Source organism: Mauremys mutica, chromosome 24 (assembly GCF_020497125.1).
Source record: "Mauremys mutica isolate MM-2020 ecotype Southern chromosome 24, ASM2049712v1, whole genome shotgun sequence".
NCBI classification, from domain to species: Eukaryota; Metazoa; Chordata; order Testudines; family Geoemydidae; genus Mauremys; species Mauremys mutica.
Genome location: NC_059095.1, coordinates 352,960 through 376,300, shown reverse-complemented (window position 1 = coordinate 376,300; position 23,341 = coordinate 352,960). Strand labels below are relative to the sequence as shown.

At 41.6% G+C, this 23,341-nt stretch overlaps 2 protein-coding genes across 7 annotated transcripts in view; one reads left to right on the top strand and one right to left on the bottom strand.

Annotated features, from left to right (window-relative positions):
• The window catches only part of LOC123355806 (calcium homeostasis endoplasmic reticulum protein), an 18,843-nt gene extending 5,417 nt beyond the window's left edge, over window positions 1-13,426 (top strand). The window contains exons 8-18 of one of the 3 annotated variants that reach the window (XM_044998538.1): window positions 6-246; window positions 1,741-1,919; window positions 2,477-2,873; window positions 4,397-4,635; window positions 5,455-5,588; window positions 5,854-5,940; window positions 6,256-6,405; window positions 7,036-7,152; window positions 7,706-7,800; window positions 10,425-10,610; window positions 12,744-13,426. In XM_044998538.1, the coding sequence (XP_044854473.1) occupies window positions 6-246; window positions 1,741-1,919; window positions 2,477-2,873; window positions 4,397-4,635; window positions 5,455-5,588; window positions 5,854-5,940; window positions 6,256-6,405; window positions 7,036-7,152; window positions 7,706-7,800; window positions 10,425-10,610; window positions 12,744-12,748 (1,830 nt within the window). In that variant the 3' untranslated portion in view covers window positions 12,749-13,426. Of the gene's footprint in view, window positions 1-5; window positions 247-1,740; window positions 1,920-2,476; window positions 2,874-4,396; window positions 4,636-5,454; window positions 5,589-5,853; window positions 5,941-6,255; window positions 6,406-7,035; window positions 7,153-7,705; window positions 7,801-10,424; window positions 10,619-12,315 lie in introns of those variants that run through there. The other 2 variants (XM_044998535.1, XM_044998537.1) reach the window with 2 other exon arrangements.
• Window positions 13,297-23,341, bottom strand: C24H19orf44 (chromosome 24 C19orf44 homolog). Of its 4 annotated transcripts, none has more exons than XM_044998541.1 (8): window positions 23,191-23,341; window positions 21,870-22,526; window positions 21,210-21,573; window positions 19,094-19,170; window positions 18,191-18,680; window positions 16,473-16,568; window positions 16,184-16,350; window positions 13,297-14,139 (listed from the first exon to the last, which is right to left on the bottom strand). In XM_044998541.1, the coding sequence occupies exons 2-8, from the start codon at window positions 22,518-22,520 to the stop codon at window positions 14,062-14,064; spliced, it is 1,923 nt and encodes a 640-aa protein (XP_044854476.1). In that variant the 5' UTR covers window positions 22,521-22,526; window positions 23,191-23,341; the 3' UTR covers window positions 13,297-14,061. The 4 variants fall into 4 exon arrangements, with proteins under 4 accessions (XP_044854476.1, XP_044854475.1, XP_044854474.1 ...); XM_044998540.1 differs by lacking the exon at window positions 23,191-23,341 and adding an exon at window positions 22,923-23,178; XM_044998539.1 differs by lacking the exon at window positions 23,191-23,341 and having other exon boundaries at window positions 21,870-23,178.

The following is a 23,341-nucleotide window of genomic DNA, read 5'->3' as shown; positions in this document are numbered from 1 at the left end:
GTCAGGCAACTTTGATCACAGAATATGCATCAGTAGTGCAGCCTGTGCAGGTGGCCTTCCAGCAGCAGATACAAAACTTGAAAACACAACATGAAGAATTTGTCAATAGTTTAACACAGCAGCCACAGCAGCAGCAACAAATACAAATACCACCACTGGAGAGTGAGGTAAAATCGACACCCCCGGCTCCGGCTCCGGCTCCGACACCTGCTGCAGCACCGCCTGCTGCTCCAGTCAGTCAAGCAGGTATGATTGCATTCTCAGGACTTGTGTGTTACAAGCTAATGACTGGCAGCTCTCCTGAGAGTTTGACGTGTCTTGATAATAGGCTGCTGTTTAGACTGACTTGCCCATCACTTATAAGTTGTTTGGGCAAATACTGTCTGTTTTTCTTTTTACGGTGCTTAACATCACAGGGCTCATTCTGGTTGTGGCTTTTAGGCACTACTGCAATATAAAATTCTAATAACTTTTTTTTATTAGACTGAATACCTTATTATTGACCTGAAGCAATTTTTTCCCCATCTTCTTTAGTCTTGTGGTGTTATGTCATTCTATAACCCAAACCATTTCTATTCAGGAGTTTACAGTGTGGCTGTAAAAATGTTCATGGGGCTGTACTTGGTAATATGTGATTCTTGTTTGTCTTTTGTCAGATGTGCAGCCTGATTCTTCTTAAAGGAGCTGGGCATTCACAAATACCATTCAATTAATTGAAGTTTCAGGTGTTCAGCACCTTTGAAAATAAGGAGATGTACATTAGGATGCTGAAGCACCTACTTAAAGACCTAACATTAGGAACACAGGTTTTAAATTTTTAACCTGAGAATTTTGCCAAAGTAAAGCAATGCTAACATATCAAATAAAACCTTTTTAAAAGGATACAGTTAACTTGAATTGCATTTATTTGAATATTTTGACCAGTTTTGAGCAAAACCTAAGATCAATATGGCTGAAAGATATTGGAGAAAACTGTTTTTAAAGCTTGTTTCCCCTGTTCATTTGACAGTACAGAGAGAACTGGTTTTATTTAAAAATAAAAAAAAAATAGAAATGTGACTGTAAAGCCAAAAACAATTGGTAAGGCCCTCGGGGGTGGACATAGGACCTGAAATTCATTTACTAAAAAGGATTAGATTTGAAGTTGGTGTCACTTTAAAACTGTTTTGAGATACTGAGGTTGTTGCACATGTGGTAAGTGCTTTCAACTATACTGAAATTAAGAAACCAATAATTGGAGGTCCGAGGCCCAGGGGACAAACTGTTCTGTTAGGGTAAGTCCAGAACACTGGCAAGTAGATCAAGTTGAGATCAGACCGGTCATTGGAAAATTTTTATGAAATTCTTCTTGCTGTAGGGAATTGGGGACTAGGTGATTCTGGAGTCTTTTGCTTCCTGCTCCCTTATTTAGGATCCTAATTAGTAGGGACTGAGCAGGCTCTTGGTCTAGAACATGGTGGCTTTAGGGGGACTGAAGGAGGAAAAGTAAGAATCAAATTGTTTTATAACAGAGGCACTAAAAGTACTATATGAAGTATTTAATTGTCTCTTCAGAAGCTGGTATACATTTAAACAGGAAACTGAATGATGGGTTTTAAGTTGAGGTCAGGAGACTCCCACAGAATTATCATTGAACCCAGTGGAATTGAAATGGACTAGGTTTGTAGAGCAAACCAATGTTTGGAAGTAGTCACGTGCCACAAAGGGGTGGTTCTTACAAGAGTCTCCAATTTATTTCAGATGATGGCAAGTCTCAGCTTCCTCTGGCTGGTTCTGCAGAGTATGATGCAACAGGGGCGGGGGTGCAAGATCCTGCAGCTGCTGGACCACGTGGCCCTGGGCCTCATGATCAGATTCCTCCAAATAAACCACCCTGGTTTGACCAGCCTCATCCTGTTGCACCTTGGGGTCAACAACAGGTATCAAACATGTAAATGTAGCTATGGTAAAGCACTGGGGAGTCCAATAATTGTCAGATTGTAAAAATCATCACACAAGTAGGAGCTTGGTGAAAAGCTGGAAATGTTAATGTCCAGATTTTAAAATATCTGGTGTTTTCTTAGTCAAAAGAAAGCTAAATAGCAAATCATTTATCATATTTCACAGTTGTCCTTCTACTGGTTTTCCTTTATGAGCATGCAGGGGCTCCCTCTGGGGCACAAAGCTGTTTGGGCCATTACTCTTTTGTTGCGTTAAGGACAGAAATCCTGGTGGTACATATGCTGATCAATGACGAATCTTTTCTTACAGTTAATGACAGGATTGAGAAGAACAGTTTAGCTTTTCCTCCAAAATTCTCCTCTTCAGTTTGTCCCAACTTTTGCTTGCAAAGCAGACTCTGTACACAGATGTTTGTTCCCCCTCATCTGTGCACATGTAGCACTTACACTCTAGGTAATAATTTAGAAATAGACTGTTTTTATTACATTCTTTATTTTTATAGCCTTATGACCAACCTCCTTATCCTTACCACCAGGGACCTCCACACTGTCCTCCATGGAATAACAACCATGAAGGAATGTGGAATGAACAGAGAGACTCAGGATGGAATAACCAGCGGGAGACCCCTTGGAATAACCAGCCAGATCCTTCTTGGAACAACCAATTTGAAGCACCATGGAACAACCAGCACGAGCAGCCTCCATGGGGAGGGGGCCAGAGGGAGCCTCCATTTCGAATGCAGCGGCCACCTCACTTCAGAGGTCCATTCCCTCCACATCAGCAACATCCCCAGTTCAATCAGCCCCCACATCCACATAATTTCAACCGCTTCCCACCTCGCTTCATGCAGGATGACTTCCCACCTCGCCATCCCTTTGAACGGCCGCCTTATCCTCATCGTTTTGACTACCCCCAAGGGGACTTTCCTCAAGGTAAAGTGGGTACTTAGGATGCTGATGCTGATTGCTGTTTTAAAATCAATTAGTTCCTTATGATGAGAGCTCGACATCAAAGGAATGGGGGAGCCCTTGCTGGAAAGCTCTCACCCCTCACCACCTGCTGCTATACACCTCAGTTTTAGAGTTGTAGATTTCCAAAGCTAGAAGTAACTGCGATGAGTCCTTGTGGCATCTTAGAGACTAACAAATTTATTTGGGCATAAGCCTTTCGTGGGCTAGAACCCACTTCATCAGATGCATGGAGTAGAAAATACTGGAGCAGGTATAAATACATTAAAAGATGTTAGACTGATCAGATCACTTGGTAAGGCAACTCACAACACTTCAGTTGGCAACAGGATAGGGTTCACTGTGATCATCTAGTCTGACCACCTACATAACTCAGGACTGCTGTGAATTAACTCTTGCTTCAAGTCAAATTGCTGTGGTTGAATGTGAGCATATCTTTTAGAAAAACATTCCTTGTTGATTTAGAAACTTCCAGTGATTGAGAATTCACCACAATGCTAAAATTTCTTTGTATTGGATGGAGCCAACATCATGTGCGAGTAGGGAGAGTAGCCCAAGCAATAGGAGAGAGTAGAGAGCTTAAACCCAGACAAGTTGCTCCATCTTCTGGATTCTAGCAGGGGACTGGAGAGACTTTTCTTATTAAATGTAAACAGGGTGGGAGAGAGCCTGGATATGGTAGACACGTATTTTTTACTTCATGTTTAATAGTATTATGCTTCTAATGAAAGTGAGAGACTACCAGCACTGGCTAGAGTTGGGTTAGTCATAGCGCAGGCTTCTTCCTCTTGCATCTGTCTGCTCATTTTTGCCCTGCAGCATCCTCTCTGTTCCAGGCTGGATCTCCCATGCAGGACTGTCAGCGTATTTCACAGTTGCCCAGTTGTGTGCTGTATCAGTCCTGGTACACGCAGCCAGTATTTTTGTCCACTAGGGGTCATGCTGAGATCATTCATTGCCTTATTTTAACAGGAACATTTTTCTCTCCTACCTTTGGGAATGCCCTTCTAACAAAGCACTTGCATGTCATGTCCTCCTGTGAAACCACTCCCATCTGTTTGTTTGTCTATGCATGTTGATAGAACTTGCAAGTCTACTGCTTTGGAGATGGACTGCAATTGTATTTTGAGTCTTGGGTGTCTCCTTTGCTGAATGCAAGTTAAATTGTTTTTGAGAATAGAAACTTTAATTGTAGCACTTTCCAAAGTCAAGGTACCGCAAAGCGACAGGGGCTTAGTTTATGAAATTTGTTATTGAAGATGTGGGTGGCTGTTACGCAAGGGAGGGGGAGAGACTGTAGGTGCTTCATGAGCACAGACCTGTACTCGGTGCCTTCTCTTCCCTGTAGTAGTTAATGAGCTTTCCTTGTAGTAGGATTTTTTTCTCTTAGAATAAATGTATGTGGTTGGGGGCATCTCAGTTGGTTGTCCTCCTTCCTGTCTTCTCCTCTGTAAAACCAAATAAAGCTTTCTTGTCTTTCTCTGCAGAAATTGGACCACCTCATCATCATCCTGGGCATAGATTGCCTCATCCTGGAATTGGTGAGCATCCTCCTTGGGGTGGGCCACAGCACCCTGATTTTGGGCCTCCTCCACATGGATTTAATGGGCAGCCTCCTCACATGCGGAGACAAGGCCCCCCTCACGTAAACCATGATGATCCCAGCCTGGTGCCAAATGTCCCCTACTTTGATCTTCCTGCTGGACTTATGGCTCCACTTGTGAAAGTAAGTTGCTGAAATGGAAGCTGAGTAGAAGGGTTAAAAGATCAAACTCCCATGATCAATTTTAGGGATGGTTTAAAATTAACGAGTTATTTATTACTTCAAAGTAGTGTGCTTTCCACATCGTACCCATCAATCAGGATTGGCACAGGGGACATTTCAGAAAGGCAGCTAGCTAGACTATGAAGACAGAAGACGCTTCTCAAAATGTTAAGTCCCATTGATTTTAAATTTTACCCATAATTTTAAAATCAGTAGCACATAGTGATTTATAGGAGTGTGGAAAGAGTCCCAGTCACTGGCCAGCCATGTTTGGTAGCTGGTCTTAAACTCTTTTCTGTGAAGACTTTTGTAATTCTAATCTATTACAAGTGAACAAAAGACCAGAAAATAGACTGTAGGGAACATACTGGCTGCTGTGGGATGGGTTAAATTGGTATAATTTAAATAGTATTCTAGAAGAATTAATAGGTCGATTCTGTGTCTAAATTCTGTTATTATTCCCAGTGCTCATCGCTGTTTCCCAAGTCTTGTGCCAGAAGCTTGGATACCATGGGGCTGTATAGACTACAGCTACATCTTATACACCTAGGAATCCCAGTTAACGTGCTGCCAAGTTTAATGCTGCAAATGTCACTAGAGTTTTGTTTTATACTAGATGACCCAGTGCTTGTTTGTGGTACCTGCCAAAGCCTTATTTTTAGACCATTTTAAACTCAGTAATGAAGTGCAAGGTCTCTAAGCAGTTAGACTTTATAGGTATAGTTATCTCCTTAGATAGTCACCCCGTGACTTGAAAGCCATCTATTTTGTTTCTGGCAGCTTGAAGATCATGAATATAAGCCTTTGGATCCTAAAGATATACGTCTTCCACCCCCAATGCCCCCGAGTGAGAGATTGTTGGCTGCAGTTGAAGCATTTTATAGTCCACCATCTCATGACAGGCCTAGAAACAGGTAAGAATGCTAACAATATGGTAAGGAAAATGCCCTGCCCTGAGAAGCTCTCGGGGCCTTTAACTTGGTTCTGCTAATGCTGAAATAAATACTCTACATTACATTTTGAACTTCATCCACTCCAGTGTGCTGTCTGGTTTCATACTGAGAGCACGTGAGACCACTTTCCCCAAGCCCCCTATTTTCTAAAAATCCTGAACTCGTCTATTTGACAAAAGTGAGCTCTTCCCATATATTGACTGTATGTGTGGTTGATATCTTGCAGTGAAGGCTGGGAGCAGAATGGGCTGTATGAGTTCTTCAGAGCTAAAATGAGAGCTAGACGGAGAAAAGGTCAGGAGAAGAGAAATAGGTAAGAGTTCCCCTGCAGTGTTTCTGACGTTTGCCATTCTTTTAGACTGTGCTACTGCTGCCTTAATTAGACATACAGTGAAAATCTTTTTGACAATGTGCTGGGGCAATAATTATGTCTTAACTTTCTGGAGCTTGATTTATTTAACATATAGAAAATGGCATACTTGCCACCCTGGCAGGCTTTGGCTTCACTTGGTTGTCAGCAAAATTTCAGCATGTTTAAATTTTAGTTTAAAAGAAAATACATGTTTGCTTTTCATGCAGCTCACATGAATCTTACTCGGTTTTCTTGGTATTTTGTATCCCTATGCAGTGGGCCATCTCGATCCCGCAGTAGGTCTAAAAGCAGAGGTCGCTCCTCCTCACGATCCAATTCAAGATCTTCAAAGTCATCTGGCTCCTATTCAAGGTCACGATCACGATCCTGCTCCCGATCACGATCCTATTCACGATCGCAGTCCAGGTAGGGTGAAGCAAGAGCGCATTAGGGATTATGGCTAGCTAAATCTCCTAAAATGCTGGAGGTGTGCCAATATGATCCTTCATAACAGCCCTTTGGAGGTAGGGCAGTAAATATTCCCAATATTACTGATGAGCAAAATGAGAGAGAGAGGTGAAATGAGTTGTCCAAGGCAATGCAATGAGTTAGTGGCAGAGGTATTAGTTGAACTCAGAAGTTCCTGACTCCTGACCCTGTTACTTTAGATCGTGCTCTCTTTGCATATTCAACAGATCTCTCGTAGGTTGAGAATGCATGTTTTTTCCTCCAGAAAATGGAAGATTCCTGAACTTAGCACTAGGTTTTTTGCTTTCCTCAGGAAACCTTAATTAGTTTAAGGCACCAAAGGTCACAAGGTTTTGTTCAGGGAGATGAATATATAGAATGCACCATACTGGAAGCTGTGTACATGAAATGGTATATCAGCATTTCTGTCCATAAATTTTCCAGATCTTAGATACCTTTTTAAAAATACTATTTTATTAATGTCAGAGGTGAATTACAAAAGCTAGGGAGCCAATGAAAAAGCTATATATTGCTATAATCCTGTGCATTAGAGAAAGGTAACTGACTTCTCACACTCTTACTTTCCAGAAGCAGAAGCAGGTCCCACTCTTCTCGTAGTCGGTCACGGTCAAGGTCAAGATCAAGATCTAAATCTTACTCCCCGGGAAGGCGGCACCGGTCCCGATCTCGCAGTCCCACTCCTCCGTAAGGCTTTCCATTGGATTGAGTTTTGTGATGTACTCTCTGAGCGTGCTGAGGTTGGCCTAGGACTTTTCTGATAGTTTCTGTGTATTAAACACTTAATGAATTGGGTAGAAAAGGGCAGGATTCTAAGTTGATCAAACCATAACTTGAACAAACTGCACAGTCATGTCATATATACATGGAGAGAGGATAAAATTGCTTCACAGTTCCTGGTAATGACTAAATCTTGTGTTTTAAAACAATTCATAAAAAACCCTTAGGTACATAACATGGAAAGGAAAAGGAGTTCTCTGGGCATGTTTGCACTTTACTCTTGAGAAAACCATGGTATCTGATATCCTTGATATCTGCTGTTGGGGTGGCGGAGATACATAGAATGTGCTGCAACAGGACTCCTTGTGACTTGCCTTTCCAAAGGTTTGTCTGGCTAGTTATGTTGGTTATAGAAGTTTAAACAATACATATGCATAAAAAATAACTTATATTCAATATGTTTTAACACAGTGAAATGTTAAAATTCTAATGGTAAATTATAACTTGTATTTTCTCTTAGCTCTGCTGCTGGTTTGGGCTCTAACTCCGGGCCTCCTATACCTGATTCAAGACTTGGAGAAGAAAATAAAGGGCATCAAATGTTAGTGAAAATGGGTAAGATTTATTGTCTTTGATTGAAACAATCATCCTGCTTCCTCCCCCAGATAGAACCTTTCACAAAGCGGAGAGAGGGGGGAAAAATCAGCCTTCTGACTTTAGGACACTGTGTGTTTTACACCTTACTCCAGAAGGTCCTTGCTCTCCAGGGTTTCATGTACTGTATGGGTGAGAGGCTATGATGTAATTTTTATGGTGACCCTTGGCTTGGACTCTTCTACCTAAAGATAATTTAAGTCATGCTCCTAAAGAGTGTAGACTTCAGAGATAAAGAAAGCCATGTTGCATTCATAAATATATGGGCCAAACTTGTTCTGATCCCCCTGTTAAAGTTGTGCACACATTCCGCTGTCTAGGATCAACTGTATTGGATAACTTTAGAAAGGCAGCTATCATATTCAGCCAACAGATAAATGTGAGATAACAGGAAACTAACACTGAACACCAAGACACGGGTCTACTAGATGTGTGTTCTGAGCAGACTGTTGTGTGGTGGCAAGACCTGGACCACTGACAGCAGGCGTCAGAGAAGGCTAAACACTTTCCATAGCCACTGTCTTTTTCCATATTCTAAATATCAAGTGTGAATCCAAAGTTCCTGACACTAAAGTACTTTGAGAAAACAAAATTGCCAAGTCTAATCACTAGTCTCAAATGCAGACCTCTCGATTGGCTTAGTCACCTGCAACATATGAACAATGGATGCTCCAAGGCCCTATGCTGACCTAGGCTCAGGTTCAAGGTCATTTGCAAGAAGGACTTGAAAACGTTCAACATCAACACTGTAAGCTGGGAAGAAGCCGCTAGCAACAGGCCGCACTTGGAGCGCTGTGCTGCATGAGGAAGTTGGAGGCTGAAGAGAAGTAGCTGAGAGAGAGAGGAAAGCAAAGAGAGCGAAGAGGAAAGACCAGCAGATCTGAAGTGCTAGTAGTGTGCTGTCTTCATCTTCTGGCCCTGTGTCTTAGGCCTGCATTGTCTGTGGAAAGACTTCAAGAATTAGACTTTTAAGCCACTTGCAATGCTGCAGCATGACGTACAGTAAATGAACTACTTTGGTGTTTACACCATTCTTTTGAGAGGGATGGCTGCCATATATATCTGTATAAAGCACTCAGGCTTAATGCATTTCATACAGAATCATGTAGGGCCTCAAGAGGTCATCTAGTCCATCTCCACCATGCTGAGGTAGGACCAAGTGTATCTAGACCAACCCTGACAGGTGTTTTGTTTTAACCTATTCTTAAAAACCTCCAATGGTGGGGATTTCACAACCTCCCTTAGTAACCTATTCCAGCACTTAACTATCCTTGCAGTTTGGAATTTTTTCCTAATATCTAACTTAAATCTCCCTTGCTGCAAATTATTACTTGTCCTACCTTCATTGGCCATTGAGAACAATTGATCACTGTCCTCTTTATAACGGCCCTTAATGTATTTCAAATGAAAACTGTTAATGTGTATGTGAATTGTGTGACAATAGGCCTATAGCACCCAAGGAACTCTGAAAATAACTGGCACCCCCTGCAATCATGAGTGCCTGAGAGAAGGGATTGAGAGGTCATAACTTCCCCCGCCTTTGCTAATAGTAAATGAAACCAGCCACTCATTTCATTGTCCACCTTATTTGTGGCCTTGATTGCAAAAGGCTGAGACTGCTGCAGGTTGTTTTGGGGCTTCTGTTATACATTGTATCATCTTACAGCCGTGTCAGAAACAGTATTAACATCATTGTTTTATTGCATCTCTTTAAGTACTTATGGCCGCTATTGTCATAATTGATAGAGGCACTCGTAGTAACAAATCTATCCTCACTCACCCCTTGTACGGTAGAGAAGTACTATTAATAATCCCCATTTTACAGATGGGGAAATGAGGCGCAGAGAGAGTAAGTGACGTGCTGAAGATCACAGAGGAAGCCTGGCAGAGCTCAATATTGAACCTAGAACTCCTGAATCCCAGGCAATGCCCTAACTGTTGGGACTAATCTTCCTTCTAACATATTAGAATGCCAAATCTTGCCATCTTGCTCGTCTGCTTCATGTGTGACAACGTTTTAGCTGGAAATATAGACCTCTCCTCCTAATGATTTTCTGCTTTCCTCCACCCCAAACTGTCCTGCGGCAGACAGTTGTTCATCAGTCACTCATACAGGTTCTAAATTGTTTTTATGCAGAGCTTCATAACAGGGCCATCTTAAGGCAATACAGGGCCATAAACACCTTGTTATACACTCCCCAGTCCCACTAACATGGTGAGTGGTAGTTGAAGGAGCCCTCATTCCCTTTCAGAGAAGCAGGGGGTATGCCATGGGACTCCCTACACTAGGTACTTACTCCAGTAGACAAAATATATCTGCTTGGTTGAATGGGAAGGTGGAGCCTACTGCACTCCTCTTCCTTGCACGCAGTGTCCTCTGTCAGGTGGTGTTGGTTCCTCCCATTCTTCGCAGAGCCGCAGGTCTTGAAATTAATACTTGAGATGAATGGGACAGTTCACCCTTCTCAGAGCTATTGTATCAGGCTGTATCAAGCTTCTTCTACACTATTTCTTCATTTTTGTTTCCTGTACAATTCACACTACTGAATTGAATAACAAGATGCTCTCCCGTGTCTCTTTTATAGGATGGAGTGGATCTGGAGGACTGGGAGCCAAGGAACAAGGAATCCAAGACCCAATTAAAGGAGGGGATATCCGAGATAAATGGGATCAGTATAAAGGAGTAGGAGTTGCACTAGATGACCCATATGAAAACTACCGCAGAAATAAAAGTTACTCGTTTATTGCACGCATGAAGGCCAGAGATGACTGTAAGTGAATGTTGATGGACAATCTAAAAAGGTCCTGTGAACCCTTCATAGTTAATATAATAGCTACTTTATCCCACTTGGCAAGGGTTTCCCTAGACTATAAAATCCAATGGAGGTTGCATAGGGAATCAAAAGATTAAGGACACAAATTAGTTTTATAATTTTTATTATTCATTTTTAAATTTCTGGGTAAGTAAATGCTGCTCTCTGAATAACCCCAATACTTTTTCCTTGGTAAGAGCTGTTGTCGCACTACATTACTCCTGGGGGCATTCTGCACCAAAAAATTAAAAATTCTGCACATGTTGTCAAAATAACACTACATAATCACACCAGTTTCAGTTATTTTGGTATTTATTTCAAAATGTGTCAGCAAGTATGTCTATAACAATACAGAGATGCACAAAAAAGGAGGAGAGAGTTAAAGAAACCCCTATAACAACCCAGTTCCTGTTTCTCTGCCTCCTTCCTCCCCTTCCCAGGGAGCCAGATACCTGCCTCTCCCTGGAGCCCAGCCTTGGGGTCCCCTGGCCCAGATACCTGCACCCCCTCCAGAGCCCAGACACCCACCCCCCAGTGTCCAGGAATCCAGAGGGAGAAACAGCCTGATGCTTTGTCCCAGGCTTGCATGGAGTTTCCTGAGCACTGCTGTCTCCTTCCCTCAGGGCATGCTGGGAACTGCAGCTGCCAGGAGCCCTCTAGCTCCCTCCCCTTGGCAATGTCTTCTATGTGCAAGCTAGGCTCTGCCAGGTCCAGTAGCCCCTAGTGGCAGCCAATAATACTGCAGCCCATTTATGTGGGGGAAAGGAAAATTCTGCATGCACGTTAATTTCTGCAAAATTCTGCACTGTGCAGAATTTCCCCAGGAGTACTACATACAGCTGCTGTCTCTTCCACAATACTTGGTTAAAACTGCAAAGGCTATTGCAGCAGGAAAGAACTATGCCTTTTCTAAATTTAATCTGAGTTGAGCTTTATTTGCAGTTTGGAAATTTGTGTGCATTTTTAATTAACCTCTTGTTCCATTCCAAGTCAACCCCACTTATCTCCCTCCTTTGCGAGCCATGTTCTGGCTGTGGTGTGGTTGCTAGGCAGTTTGTTTTTTAACCTTCAGGAAACTAGATTTCCTCCCTAAACTACTGAGGGAGAATGGCTAATGGCTAGTAGGGCAGGAGGAAAGGAGGGATTTGTGGGTACTGGGAGGCAGTCTGGCATTCCTGCCTGGTTTTGTCTATCCAGATGTGAGCTGCTCACCCTTGCTGTTGAGTTCTGCTCCTTTCCTAAGGACCAGAACCAGCAGTGGGTAGGTATAGCACAGGCCTAAAGTAGAGGCTCAGGAAAAGATGACACAGGTCAAACTTAGTTATTTGCTACTGTGAGTGGCACTCTGTGGGATGGAGAGCCTCACTTTGAGAATGAGGGAGGGACAGGATTTGTAGGGGTTCTGAGTGACAAGTACCCTTGCTGAGTAAAGATTCACAATTAGCAATGGGGAAAATAGTAAAAGAGGGAGGAGCTTTGGGCAGGCAAAGTCACTTCTGGCCATAGCTCTAAGGCTATGTAACAAAATCTCTGCCAAAAAAAATAAAGTGTGGAGAGAGAACCCATTTTGTGAATGGAGCCCTCATCCTAAACTGCATTACTCTTCAGACAGAACTGAGACTAACTGCAGAATGTGTAAGAACTTTTTTCCCTATTGTTTCAGTGAAGCGTGAAACCCAAGACCCTCCACCACCTGAATAAGACTCCCTGAAATCTGAAGAAAGATGTCTTGCATCTTCTACAAAAGATTAAACTTAATCTTGTATAAATCAGGATTAATGTCTGGAGGAAGTGACATTAAATGAATTACATTTAAATCTATGATGGAAAATGGAAGGCTATGACATGTACTCCAACATTTGTTTAGTGCTTTAAAAAGGCCAGTCATTTCTGTTACATGTCTAGCGAGTTTAAAAATACCCATTTATTTTGCAAACTTTCAAAAATTAGTTACCCATTTTATACTAGAACTAAACCCCTGCCAAACTATCCCTGCTCCAGGATTGTGATCCACTCATTCCTCTGGAATACAGATGTTACTTGTTATGGTTTTTTGTCTCTTGTTCCATAATGTATGTTTTTTTCTCAAAGGTTAATTCTATTTGAAGTGGAGGGGTGCTGCCTTGGGAGCAAGTCAGACTGATGCTGAGCAGTGTATCCTAATGTCTAAATGGGGAATGAAGCACCTAATTCCAATACAGGTGACCTATGAGCACTGTATGAACTTATTAGAGCCTACTACACAACTTAAAGCCCCTACGCACCATCTGCTGCAGTCACAATTCTATTCAGAATGTAGAGTGTTAACTGTTTTAGCCACTCAAGTGCTCTAAGATGTTCAATGCTTTATAATGAAAGGCATTCTTTAAGCTTTTTATATTTTTGTATATACCCTTGAATAAAAAGCTAGAACTAATTCACTAGAGAAGACTTCATTTTCCCCACCCCACATTTCTAAATATGAAACATTCTTGGAAACCACCCTGCCTACAAAATACCTTTTTTTGTAACTAAATTCTGTTTCCAGAAACCACCAGCTACAGATGTTAGATATCCTAACAGTGCACCTCCACTGCAGAGGTCTGCTGGATGGCAGCCTCTTCCAGAACCATTTTTACAGTAAAAAACCATTGAGTCACCTATGGTAAATAATCAACTTGTAGATTTATTGTAGCTGTGAAACTGTAACTGTCTGTGAATCAGCAAAAGACATGTATGTTACCAACTTGTGAATTTTACTGTTTTGCCTTCAAATAAACACTTTTATAAAACTGTCTTTAGCTTGTTTTTCAAAGTAAGTGGCTTGCCCTTACCTAGATAAAGTAGTATCTCCTTAACTTGCCTGGAATTCATCTTTATTTTTGGAGTAGGTGTTCTGAAATTTTTTCGATAACTTGAGGACAAAATTATATCCATACAGTTTAAAATAAAGCAGTGCACTAATTTAATATGGTTGATATTCTTTCACTTTCAGACTCCTCACTTGAACAATACTGGAGGTTTGCAATTTTTTTTTTTACCATATCACCGCTATGTTAAATATGCAAGTCAAGTTCTGATGTATAATGCAACAAACATTACATATAATCCTTTGTTTCTTTGCTTGCTAGGTTTAATGTGCTGTTTCTTTCTTAGCACATTTAAGTCTAACTTGCCCGTGAAGACATGTATGTAATTAAAACTAAGACATTTTCTGTAGTGGTAGGCTACTTTCCTGTTTCTGAACAGCATGTACATAAGGTTAAAGTTTACAGATGGCATGAATTTGCACCACATATAAAATTAACTCAGTATCTGCCTTTTCTACAACAGTTGAAAATCTTATTTCAGTTTGAGACTTGCAACTGAAAAATCCCACTTATGAAAGTAAATATGGTTATTCATTATGGTAAGGTCAAAGCAATTCCTGCTACTGCTCTTTCATTTTCTGAACTTCTTCTAATGCTTGCTCAATTGTCAGAGGTGGGGATTTGTGACTCTTGATGTACTGCAAAGTAACAAAAGGTTGGTTAATACTTAAATGCTCGATCAATGCTGAAAATAAGATAAGTTTGCCTCAACACTTGTGCCTTTCTATACCAGCAACAGAAGCTATGTATGGTCTCTATCCAAGCTGGTGGAGTGTGGCAGAGGAGGCCTCGTTCTTGTGTGTTTGAGCGGAGGGGAGGGAGCGGTGATCAAGACGTTTGTAAGTAAGTTCTTTGGAGTAGGAATTATTTATCTGTATAGCATCTAGCACATTAAAAGCTCAATCAGAACACTATAAAGTGCTTGACTTTGCAACCAGTTAGGAAGAGCTGAAATTGGGGGTCCCTGTGGAACCTTAATGAATGTGCCCAATGGGGTGAATTTAAATGTTTAATTACACACTTCTCTACAGCTTTCCCATCCCATTCCCTGAGCACTGTCCAACCTGTGCATTGAATTAGGCAGAGCTCTGTACTGAATGCAGCTGTTTGAGACCCTGGGCCTCACTTACTGCACAAGGTGGAAGGAGTGTAGTGAACCAGGAAGATTACCCTTTCTTTTGGCAGTTGTCACATGGTTAAGGCAGTCAAATGGTGCCCTGTCTTTCAGAGTTCTTGTGTGGTTTTGGGCACGTCACTTAAACCACCTGTTTTGGTTTAACTGTTCCTTATCCAACTTGAGACAGCTGGGATATGGTTTACAGGAATGCTGAGCACACTCAGCTACAAGTGATGTCAGTGGGAGATGTGCACTGAATGTAACATGAAATACTCAAAAAAATCAGGCTCTTGGTATTGTAAATTGGGCACCCAAAATTAGTGGACAATTCACAATTTGTTTCCATTCCTGCTATGTAAAATGAAGATAAATATCACCTTGCCTCTCAGAGCTGCTTTGAAAAATTAATGTTTTAAAGCATTCAGCTACTAGGGTGGTGAGCACTGCAGAGAGGATCATAAGGAAGATTAATATTCAGGTGTAGGGTTTAGATGGTGAGTAGTAAATAAAACCTGGGACCACACATTCAATAACTTAAAAAAAAAACTGAGTTCAGTAAGTACTGTCTATTCTGTGCACTGAATGAAGCAGGAGTCTCATGGAAAAAATGTAATTAAAGAGCATAATGCTTATGCACAAATGGCCTGAACTGAAGTTACAGCAGTAGCCTTAATTCTGGCATTCCTAACCTGAGTGCTTCACTTAACAGTCTTTCACCAGAACTTTTAGTTGCAATATGCATGTATAAGATGGCCTGCTTGGGTTCTGGCAAAAGGAGCCAGACAGAGTTCTCTGCAGGATCCAATGGGTCAAGGCTGCCTGCCAGTTAAAGATTAGTACCAGGCCTTAAATTAGTGGGAGAAAATTGGTTCTTCCAAGATGTATGCTATGGATACTGTAGGACCTGATCTATGGTAAAGAGTGAGTTTTGAGTTGCTAGATAACCATATGCCACTTAAATGTGTTTAAGCTTTTGGTAAGCAATGTAACTATTCCTACAAATTCAAACTTTGTCTAATCTAGATAGAGTTTACATAGTTGTTATACTACTTGTTAATCTAATGGGGGAACAAATGGTACTGGAAACAGCTATTCCTTTGCGGCACACTGTTGCAGGGGAAAAAGGAGAATCTCTTCCATAACCATTATGCTCTTGTCTAGACCCAGTCTATAGAACATATGAATTGTCTTCTGCTGCAGACTGGCATTCTCAACCTTTTCTTTCTCCCCCCAACATGCTATTAAACTCCACAGCTCAGCTGTCCAACAACTGTTTTTCTGCATATCCACTAGATTAAAAGCCAGGGCTGGTGTTAGCAAGCAGGGCAATTTCCCAGAACCCCATGCCACAGGGACCCCACACCTCATGAAGCTACTATGTTGCTTGGGCTTCAGCCCCTCAGGGAGGGACTTGGGCTTCTGCTTTCTGCCTTAGGCAACAGTAACTCTAATGCCAGCCCTGTTCTCTGGTTTATTTTGGCTGACCATGAAACCTGCTCACAGCCCCCTGCGGGCCTCAGACCCTCCCCATATTGAGAGCTACTGCTCTGGACAACACTCCTTACCTCCTTCGCTTCTGCCAGTGTGTGATATTGAAATGTCTCATTCTCCAATGACTCCACAAGCGATAAATGAAGATGGTGGATCGTCTCCACGAACTGCTGGGTCAGTATCAAGTGCTGTTTTAACATGTCATTCAAAGCAAACACTGCAGGACTATATCCTGTTAGGGCTACAAGCCAGAGAAAAGAGAACGAGTGCTTTGTGGTGTTCAGGATTCACTGTTTGCAGTTCACATTACAAGTAAAGTACAAGGACAACAGAATGAGTATTAGCTTCTTGCTTTTACAGTACCTTCCAGGGCATCCATGGTGACAACATGACTGGCACTAGGTACTGGATCAATATAACTGCATCTTACAGTTGGACCAAGGATTGCTGTGCCATCCTCTATAGGACAGAATCTTAGTATTAATGTTTCTGATAAAGTATTTCAGAACTAGAAGTATGTAGCATTCTCCTTTTTAAGAAGTCTGTGTAGAATTTGTGCACAGCTTTAACCAGAGACTTGTACCAGTCAACATAGATGCTGAAGACCATTGGTCATGTTATGCTGCTTATTTGAGATATCACCCCCTTATTTGCCATGGTGTGGGAAATCACCATTTTACAGAAAGTTTCTAACTCTAGGAATAGCATAGGGAAATGCTCAAGTATCTCAGTGCAGAATAGTTGTTTTCAGATGTACCTGCCTACTTCTATCGTCTCATGCCTCCTGAAGAGCCCTAGCTACCCTCGACCAATCTCGGGCAGGTTCTTCCTTGACCCCAGCTAAACCACCTGTTCAAGTAGGCATCAGAAACAAGTAGCAAGGGGAAACAAGTGGCAACTGAATAACTTGTCCCACCATTGAGCTTTGCTACATGCCTTCCCATTCACCTGGCACAACACTTCCTCATGGCCATCCAAACCAACTCATTGTTAGGAGTAAAATTATACCTGCCAATTGCAAAACTGGCCCAGAATCTTTCTTCAAGCCAGAGTAAGGGTTTATTGGGTTAATTCTTTAATTCCTTAAATGGCAAATATCTGTACGCTGAGGTAAGATCTTTCTGAATAGCTCCCTCCACAATGAAAGATATGAACGGGAGAGGAAAGCAATAGGTGGTGACACCAATGCTAAACATGTAAAAACAGGAAAATATACTAAAAAATAAAATTTTTACCAACACCCTCTCCCCAGAAAGTCTAGTTTATGCTTAACTTCAGAGCTAGACAGTGAATATTAGGAGAATCAGACCTAGAAGCGTTTAGTTCAGGGCCTGAATGGCAAAAGCCACTGGTGCTTTTTACTTTTAAAGAAGAGAGGACAGTCATGGATTGGAAACAGCTACCTGCAGAAGCAGTAAAAAAACAGGAGCCTGGCTTTTCACTAGGAAATAAATGCAGCGTAAAGGGTTCTACATTGGTAGGGTCGCTTTAGCAATATGTTTATTTCATACCTCAGTTGTTAATCCTATCTGAGGACATCTGGGTATTATTCCAATCCCCACTGTCTTACTAAGGCCTGTGTAGGTTCCAGTGCCCCTCAAGGAAGTCAATCCCATCCTTCTGATGCCCTTTAGCAATAACAGTTGGAGTTGATGAGCTGTACTATCTGGTAATGGTACTATCTTTTGTACAGATGACTGAATGAATATTGTGACAGATTAAAAAGGATCTTTTTTATTAATTCAGGATATAGTACCTGAACTAAGAACTATAGCTAGGCAAATTCAAACTGGAAATAAGGCATAATTTTAACAGTAAGAGTACATAACCATTGGAACAATTTACCAGAGGTTGTGGTAGATTCTCCATCACTAGCAATGTTTAAATCAAGATGGGATGTTTTTCTAAATGATCTGCTCTAGGAATTATTTTGGGGAAACTATGTTATACCACAGCTCAGACTATATGATCACAATTGTCCCTTCTGGCCTTGGAATCTATTAATATAGAGTTTAGACAACTATTTAGGATTAGCACTTGAATCCTAGAAACCCCAAAACTTTAAATCAATGTGAACTTACTCTTTGACCAGTGATAGGTGAATGGAGAATCAGTTGTCTGCACAGCCATCTCTTTCACAGTTACTCTGCTTACTGTCTCATGCCATTTTTTCTTAGATTGAAGTGATGAGAGTGAGGGAGAAAGGTCTTTTCTGGAATACACAGAGCTGTTAGAATGCCCCACTGACATTTCAGACAAGGATCTTCTGTCTGTAGTCTCAGATACTGGTAAAGACAGAGATTTTTCAAAGTCTTCAGAATATTCTGAATTAACAGTACTCTCCTCAGGTCCAGGAAACACTTGTCTAACGCTAAGATAGTCGGTAGAAATTCCACTTAAAAACTCAGAGATTTCAGCTTCAGTCATGATTTCCCCTTCCATATCATTGTCAGAAGCAGCATTAGTACTAGTTACACTCGCCATTTTAAGGGGTGTTTGGTCATTATTCACAGGAAACACATTTGGTTCTGAGTCCTTGTTTGATTTTTTAGTCATTTGAATGTCTGTCTCCTGTTAAAAAAAAATTCCATGAGTGGGGTCTTGGCAATGCAAGTTGGAAAGTGTTTCAGTTATATTTGTACAATGTTGTACTACAGTACAGATCACTTATAAAATATTACTTATTGGTTGCTGCATCCTTTGACCAGACTTATGTTTTCTTAATAGGAAATGAGTAATGTTCCCTTGAAATATTACCAAGAAAGGGAAGTGTAACTAACGGATAATATGTAATCTGCTAACGGACATTTAAAACCTAGTGAATATAATCTCAGACAGTGTACATCTGATCAATTTGCTTTCTATATAACAGGTCTACACAGATTATTAGAAGGTAAAATGGAAGCTGTTCCCTTCAAAACATCCATCTTCATTTAACACACGGATACAAACTCTCCTAGATAACTTAAGGATTTACTACTTACCATTTGTTTTAATGCTTCTCTATCACCAGAAACATTTGGAGCCAAATCATCAATGCTCAAAATATTTAATCTGAAGTCTGCAATTGAATGACAAATGGTCACCTGGTATCAGAGCAGGAAAGTTACCTTACATATCCCTTTAAAGGAGGAAAAGCCATACATTCAATACTGTTTTCCTGATTTAAATATTCACTTATACAGACCAAAAAAGTTTTAAGTGGTGTTTACTTCAGACCCTCCATGCCATACCTATTAAGGTTTTTTCTAATAATATAATTTTCTTGAATTGGAGGTGGTTTTTTTTGTTTTTTATTTTTAAGAGAAAATCCAAGATGGATTAAAGTTAAATCAACTGGACTCATAATGCATGCAGATTCTCTTGTTTAATGTCTAGTGATGGTATATGAAAGCTATTTTAAAAAGTTCCATAAGACTGGTCAGAATGGTACTGTGTTCTGATGTTTAGAACAGGGGACTAAATCTCAGAATTCCTAGGTTCTATTCTTAGCTCTACTTTGTAATTGTTGTAAGAGTATGGACAAGTCACAACCTCATTGTGTCTTCTTTTCCTCCATTTAACCTGGAGATACTAATACTCTTTTGCTGCATGGGGCAATGAATTTGCAAGACATAACTTCTGTTTGTAAAGTGCCTGCATAGCCTCAATGAAGGGCAATATAAATTTTACTGTATTACCACCAGTAATATATCACTGAAACAAAGTTCAAGGTAAGTCACTGTTATGACTCCAGTCCATAGTGATAGTGCAGCTTGAACCATAATCCTGATTTCTTAAATGCAATTGTCAGCAATTATTTGAGCAGAACCAGAGCTAAGCATGAAGCTGCAAATGTAGACATGGACAAACTGCGTTCAGCACTGTAAACTGTGCTTGTCTAGACTTGCATCTTTACCAATCGCTGACAGCTGTGCTCAGTAACAGTTTAATTCTGCAGTGCAGATAAGGCTTAAACTAGATTCCATTTGCTTCCACAGGCGTGTCTGTGAGCTATGATCTATTTTAACATGATTATAACCAAGCTTTCCTCACTTGTTCATATCACGAAGCTAGAAGTCACACACTTTATTTCTTCTATAGACACAGGTCATTGCACGCACCAGGGACTTCTTGCATTCCTCTATTCCCCCTACAAGCTTCCCATGTCTCTCTCTCATCCCACTTTGTTTCCAAGGACACTCTGCAATCCTCCCTCTCTCATGCCCGGGATGCTGTGTGCTCTTTCCTACTATGCCAGAGGCTCTGTGTGTCCCCTCATTCCTATCTCCCATTCTTTCACCATCCAATGCCAGGGTCTCTGTGGGCCTCTTATTTTCCCCTTATATCCAGGCCCCCTATTCCACTCTGTGTGCCTCCCACATCCCCCTCCCCATACTACTGTCCCCCATTTTCCCACCTGCCAGGTCTCTGTGTGCATCCCCTTACATCCTGGTGCCAGGGTTCCTCACTTTCCCCACCCATGCCAGGGGCTCTGGGTGCAACCCCATTGTTCCCTATCATTCTTACTACTTTTCTTTCTGTTGGGAGATAAGTCATCAAGGATGTCAACTTTTAAAAGAGAACTAGGAGATTGGGCAGAGCTGAGATCGGGGATATTGTTATCCTGGAAGATATCAATGACTGCTATCAACTGGTTTTTTGATCTATAGACAATTACAGAGGTGGTTGAAGCTGCTGGGTCTCCTAACCAGACGAAAGGGACAACATGTGTCTCCCATTTCCCACCTATGGTTTCTCAATTTTTACCAAAATCAATAGGATTTCTACCCATTGGTGCCTAGAACATTCTCTGAAATTCTGAACTGATCAAATGCAGTATTCAAAAGGTATCATGTTACAGACAAAGAGAGAAATGCCATCAGATTGAGTGTAGGACCTTGCTTCCTTCAGCCAATCAAAAATGATGGGGAAAAAGGTTTATATTAGATTAGAAAAATATTGCTCAGGGCAAATTTCAATCCCTTTGACAGGATCTAGAGTTCTGTAGGATAAGTTTGTTGAATATGATGAGCTCTAATTTAGTTCTAGTGTCCATGAATTACATCAAGTCTGTTCAGAACATAAGTAGAAATGTAAAATGAACTTGGAAAAACTCACCATTGGAACTTTCACTGGTTGCATCTTCTGTATCTGCTGCTTTTGAAAACAACTCATCCAAAGACTTGATTTCACTCCTTTCAGACAAGGACACCTGACTTTGTTTGATGTGGTTCATTCTAAGTGAAGCTGTCTCTGCAATGCTGTCTTTTAGTGGAGTTGGTGATTGAAAAGACATACTAGTTAGTCTTGGCAAATTTCTACTTGGTGGAGAGGGAGTTTGTGGATTAATTCTATCAGAGGTTCTTTTCTGAGAACTTCTGCTAAGTAGCAAAGGAGCACTAAATAGGTTTGTCAAAGAAGACTGTGTTTTGGGAGGAAAAGATGTTCTTGATGGACTCTTCATCTTGGACTTAATGAATAACTTGGAAAAAAGAGATTTATGTCATTACTTTACCTATTTTCAACCTTTACTAAAAGGTTTACTAAATTTTTACTTTCACTAAAAGTAAAAATACACTATATTGATAATAATGAATAACCATTCAGAATGCTACACAGAATAAGTATGTCAATTAACATTAGCTCTCATCTTATAAAAGTAGATTACAAATACTAGAAATTAAGTTGTTAGTGTGTTAATTTTCTATAAAGTGATCTGCCATTTTAACGTGTAATTTCATTAAATGTAAATAATGTCTAACCCAGTAAAGTTGTTACCTTTCCATCAGGTTTAGAAAAATTGGTGACATCCTTCTGGTTCTCATTTTCACTGGAAAATTCCAAAGAGCTCCCTAGTAATTGTCTCATTTCCTCTTCATCACTATCTAGACTAAGCTGTTTTCTAATTGGCACTTTGTTTTTTGTTGTCTGGCAGCTACCTTTTCCCTTGAAATGGACTTTACTCAATTTTACATTTTCCTTGACTGTGTCATTTTTCTTCAGATACCTGCTACCTCTTGCACTCTCCTCCAGGCTGGATCTAGCTGATAAGTTCTTATCATCCAAAATCTTCAGGTCCAGCTCAGTATCAGAAAAATCCATCTGTACCTTTCGGGTCATGATCTTGCTTTCTATCTGTGCTAGCTTTCTCAGAATGGCACTTGACCTCACCTGTGAGGCTGTATCCAGAGGTTTTTTTGCAACATGCTTGTTCCCCTCCTGCATGGCACTAGTATTCTGGTTCAGCTGGTTTCTTTGTCCATGCTGCTTTTTCTTTAGGAATCTGATGTGACTAAACTGAGTTTCCAGGAGGCTCTCCCTTTTAAGGTCTTTGTTTTTGTCAGTTTCCCCCATTTCTGTGTTGCCTATAGAAAGGTCACCGTAAGAGTCAATAGGGGCATTAGTGAGTTTTTTATGGGGAGAATCCATGTGTGCCTGTGGAAGAATTACAAAAGGAAGATGATCCCTTGTTGATCAGGCACTACTGGACCATAGGAGATCTACGGCTGATTTCCTGCATGACCTTAGACAAGACATTTCATCTTTCTCTGCTCCTATTTTCCATGGGTAAAATGGGGATACCGGTCTTTTCTTCCTCCACCTGGGCCTGTCTTCTCTATTTCAACTGTAATCTTGTCACGGCAGGGACTGGTCTCTTACTATGTGGACCTACGACACTACCTACAGCAACGGGTCCCTGCCCTTGTGGGATCTAGGCGCTTCCATAGTACAAATAATGGGGACCACTAAGCCTGAAGTGACAGCGACCCAGCGCTCGGTCCCTCCCCTGCACACCACACAGGCCAGCCAGCGCTGGGGCCCGGATCTCACCGCCCGCAGGAACCCGTCCTGCCCGAGGGCTGAGGTGGAGTGAGCGGCGGCTGCCTCGGGACCTTCCCTCGGGGCGGCGGGGAACGGGCGCCACCGAGTCTCTAGGCTCCCCGGGCTGAGCCCCTGCCCTAGAAACGGGGGGGTGGGCTCCGCGCGCCTCAGCGGCCCAGCCAGGGACACAGCGCCGGACTCGAGCCTTTCCCTTATTTCTTCGGCATCCCAGCAACAGCGACCCCTGGGCGGCCCGCCCGCCCGCTGGCGCCTCTACCTTAGCAACGACCTTTCATCGCCCAACGAGAGCCAATCACAAAGCTTCTCTCCGGGGCTAAGGCGTGTGGGCCAGCACAGACTACAAGTCCCAGCACACATTACGTCCTGGAGTGGGCGGGGCGAGTCGAGTCGAGTCGGACCGGCCGGAA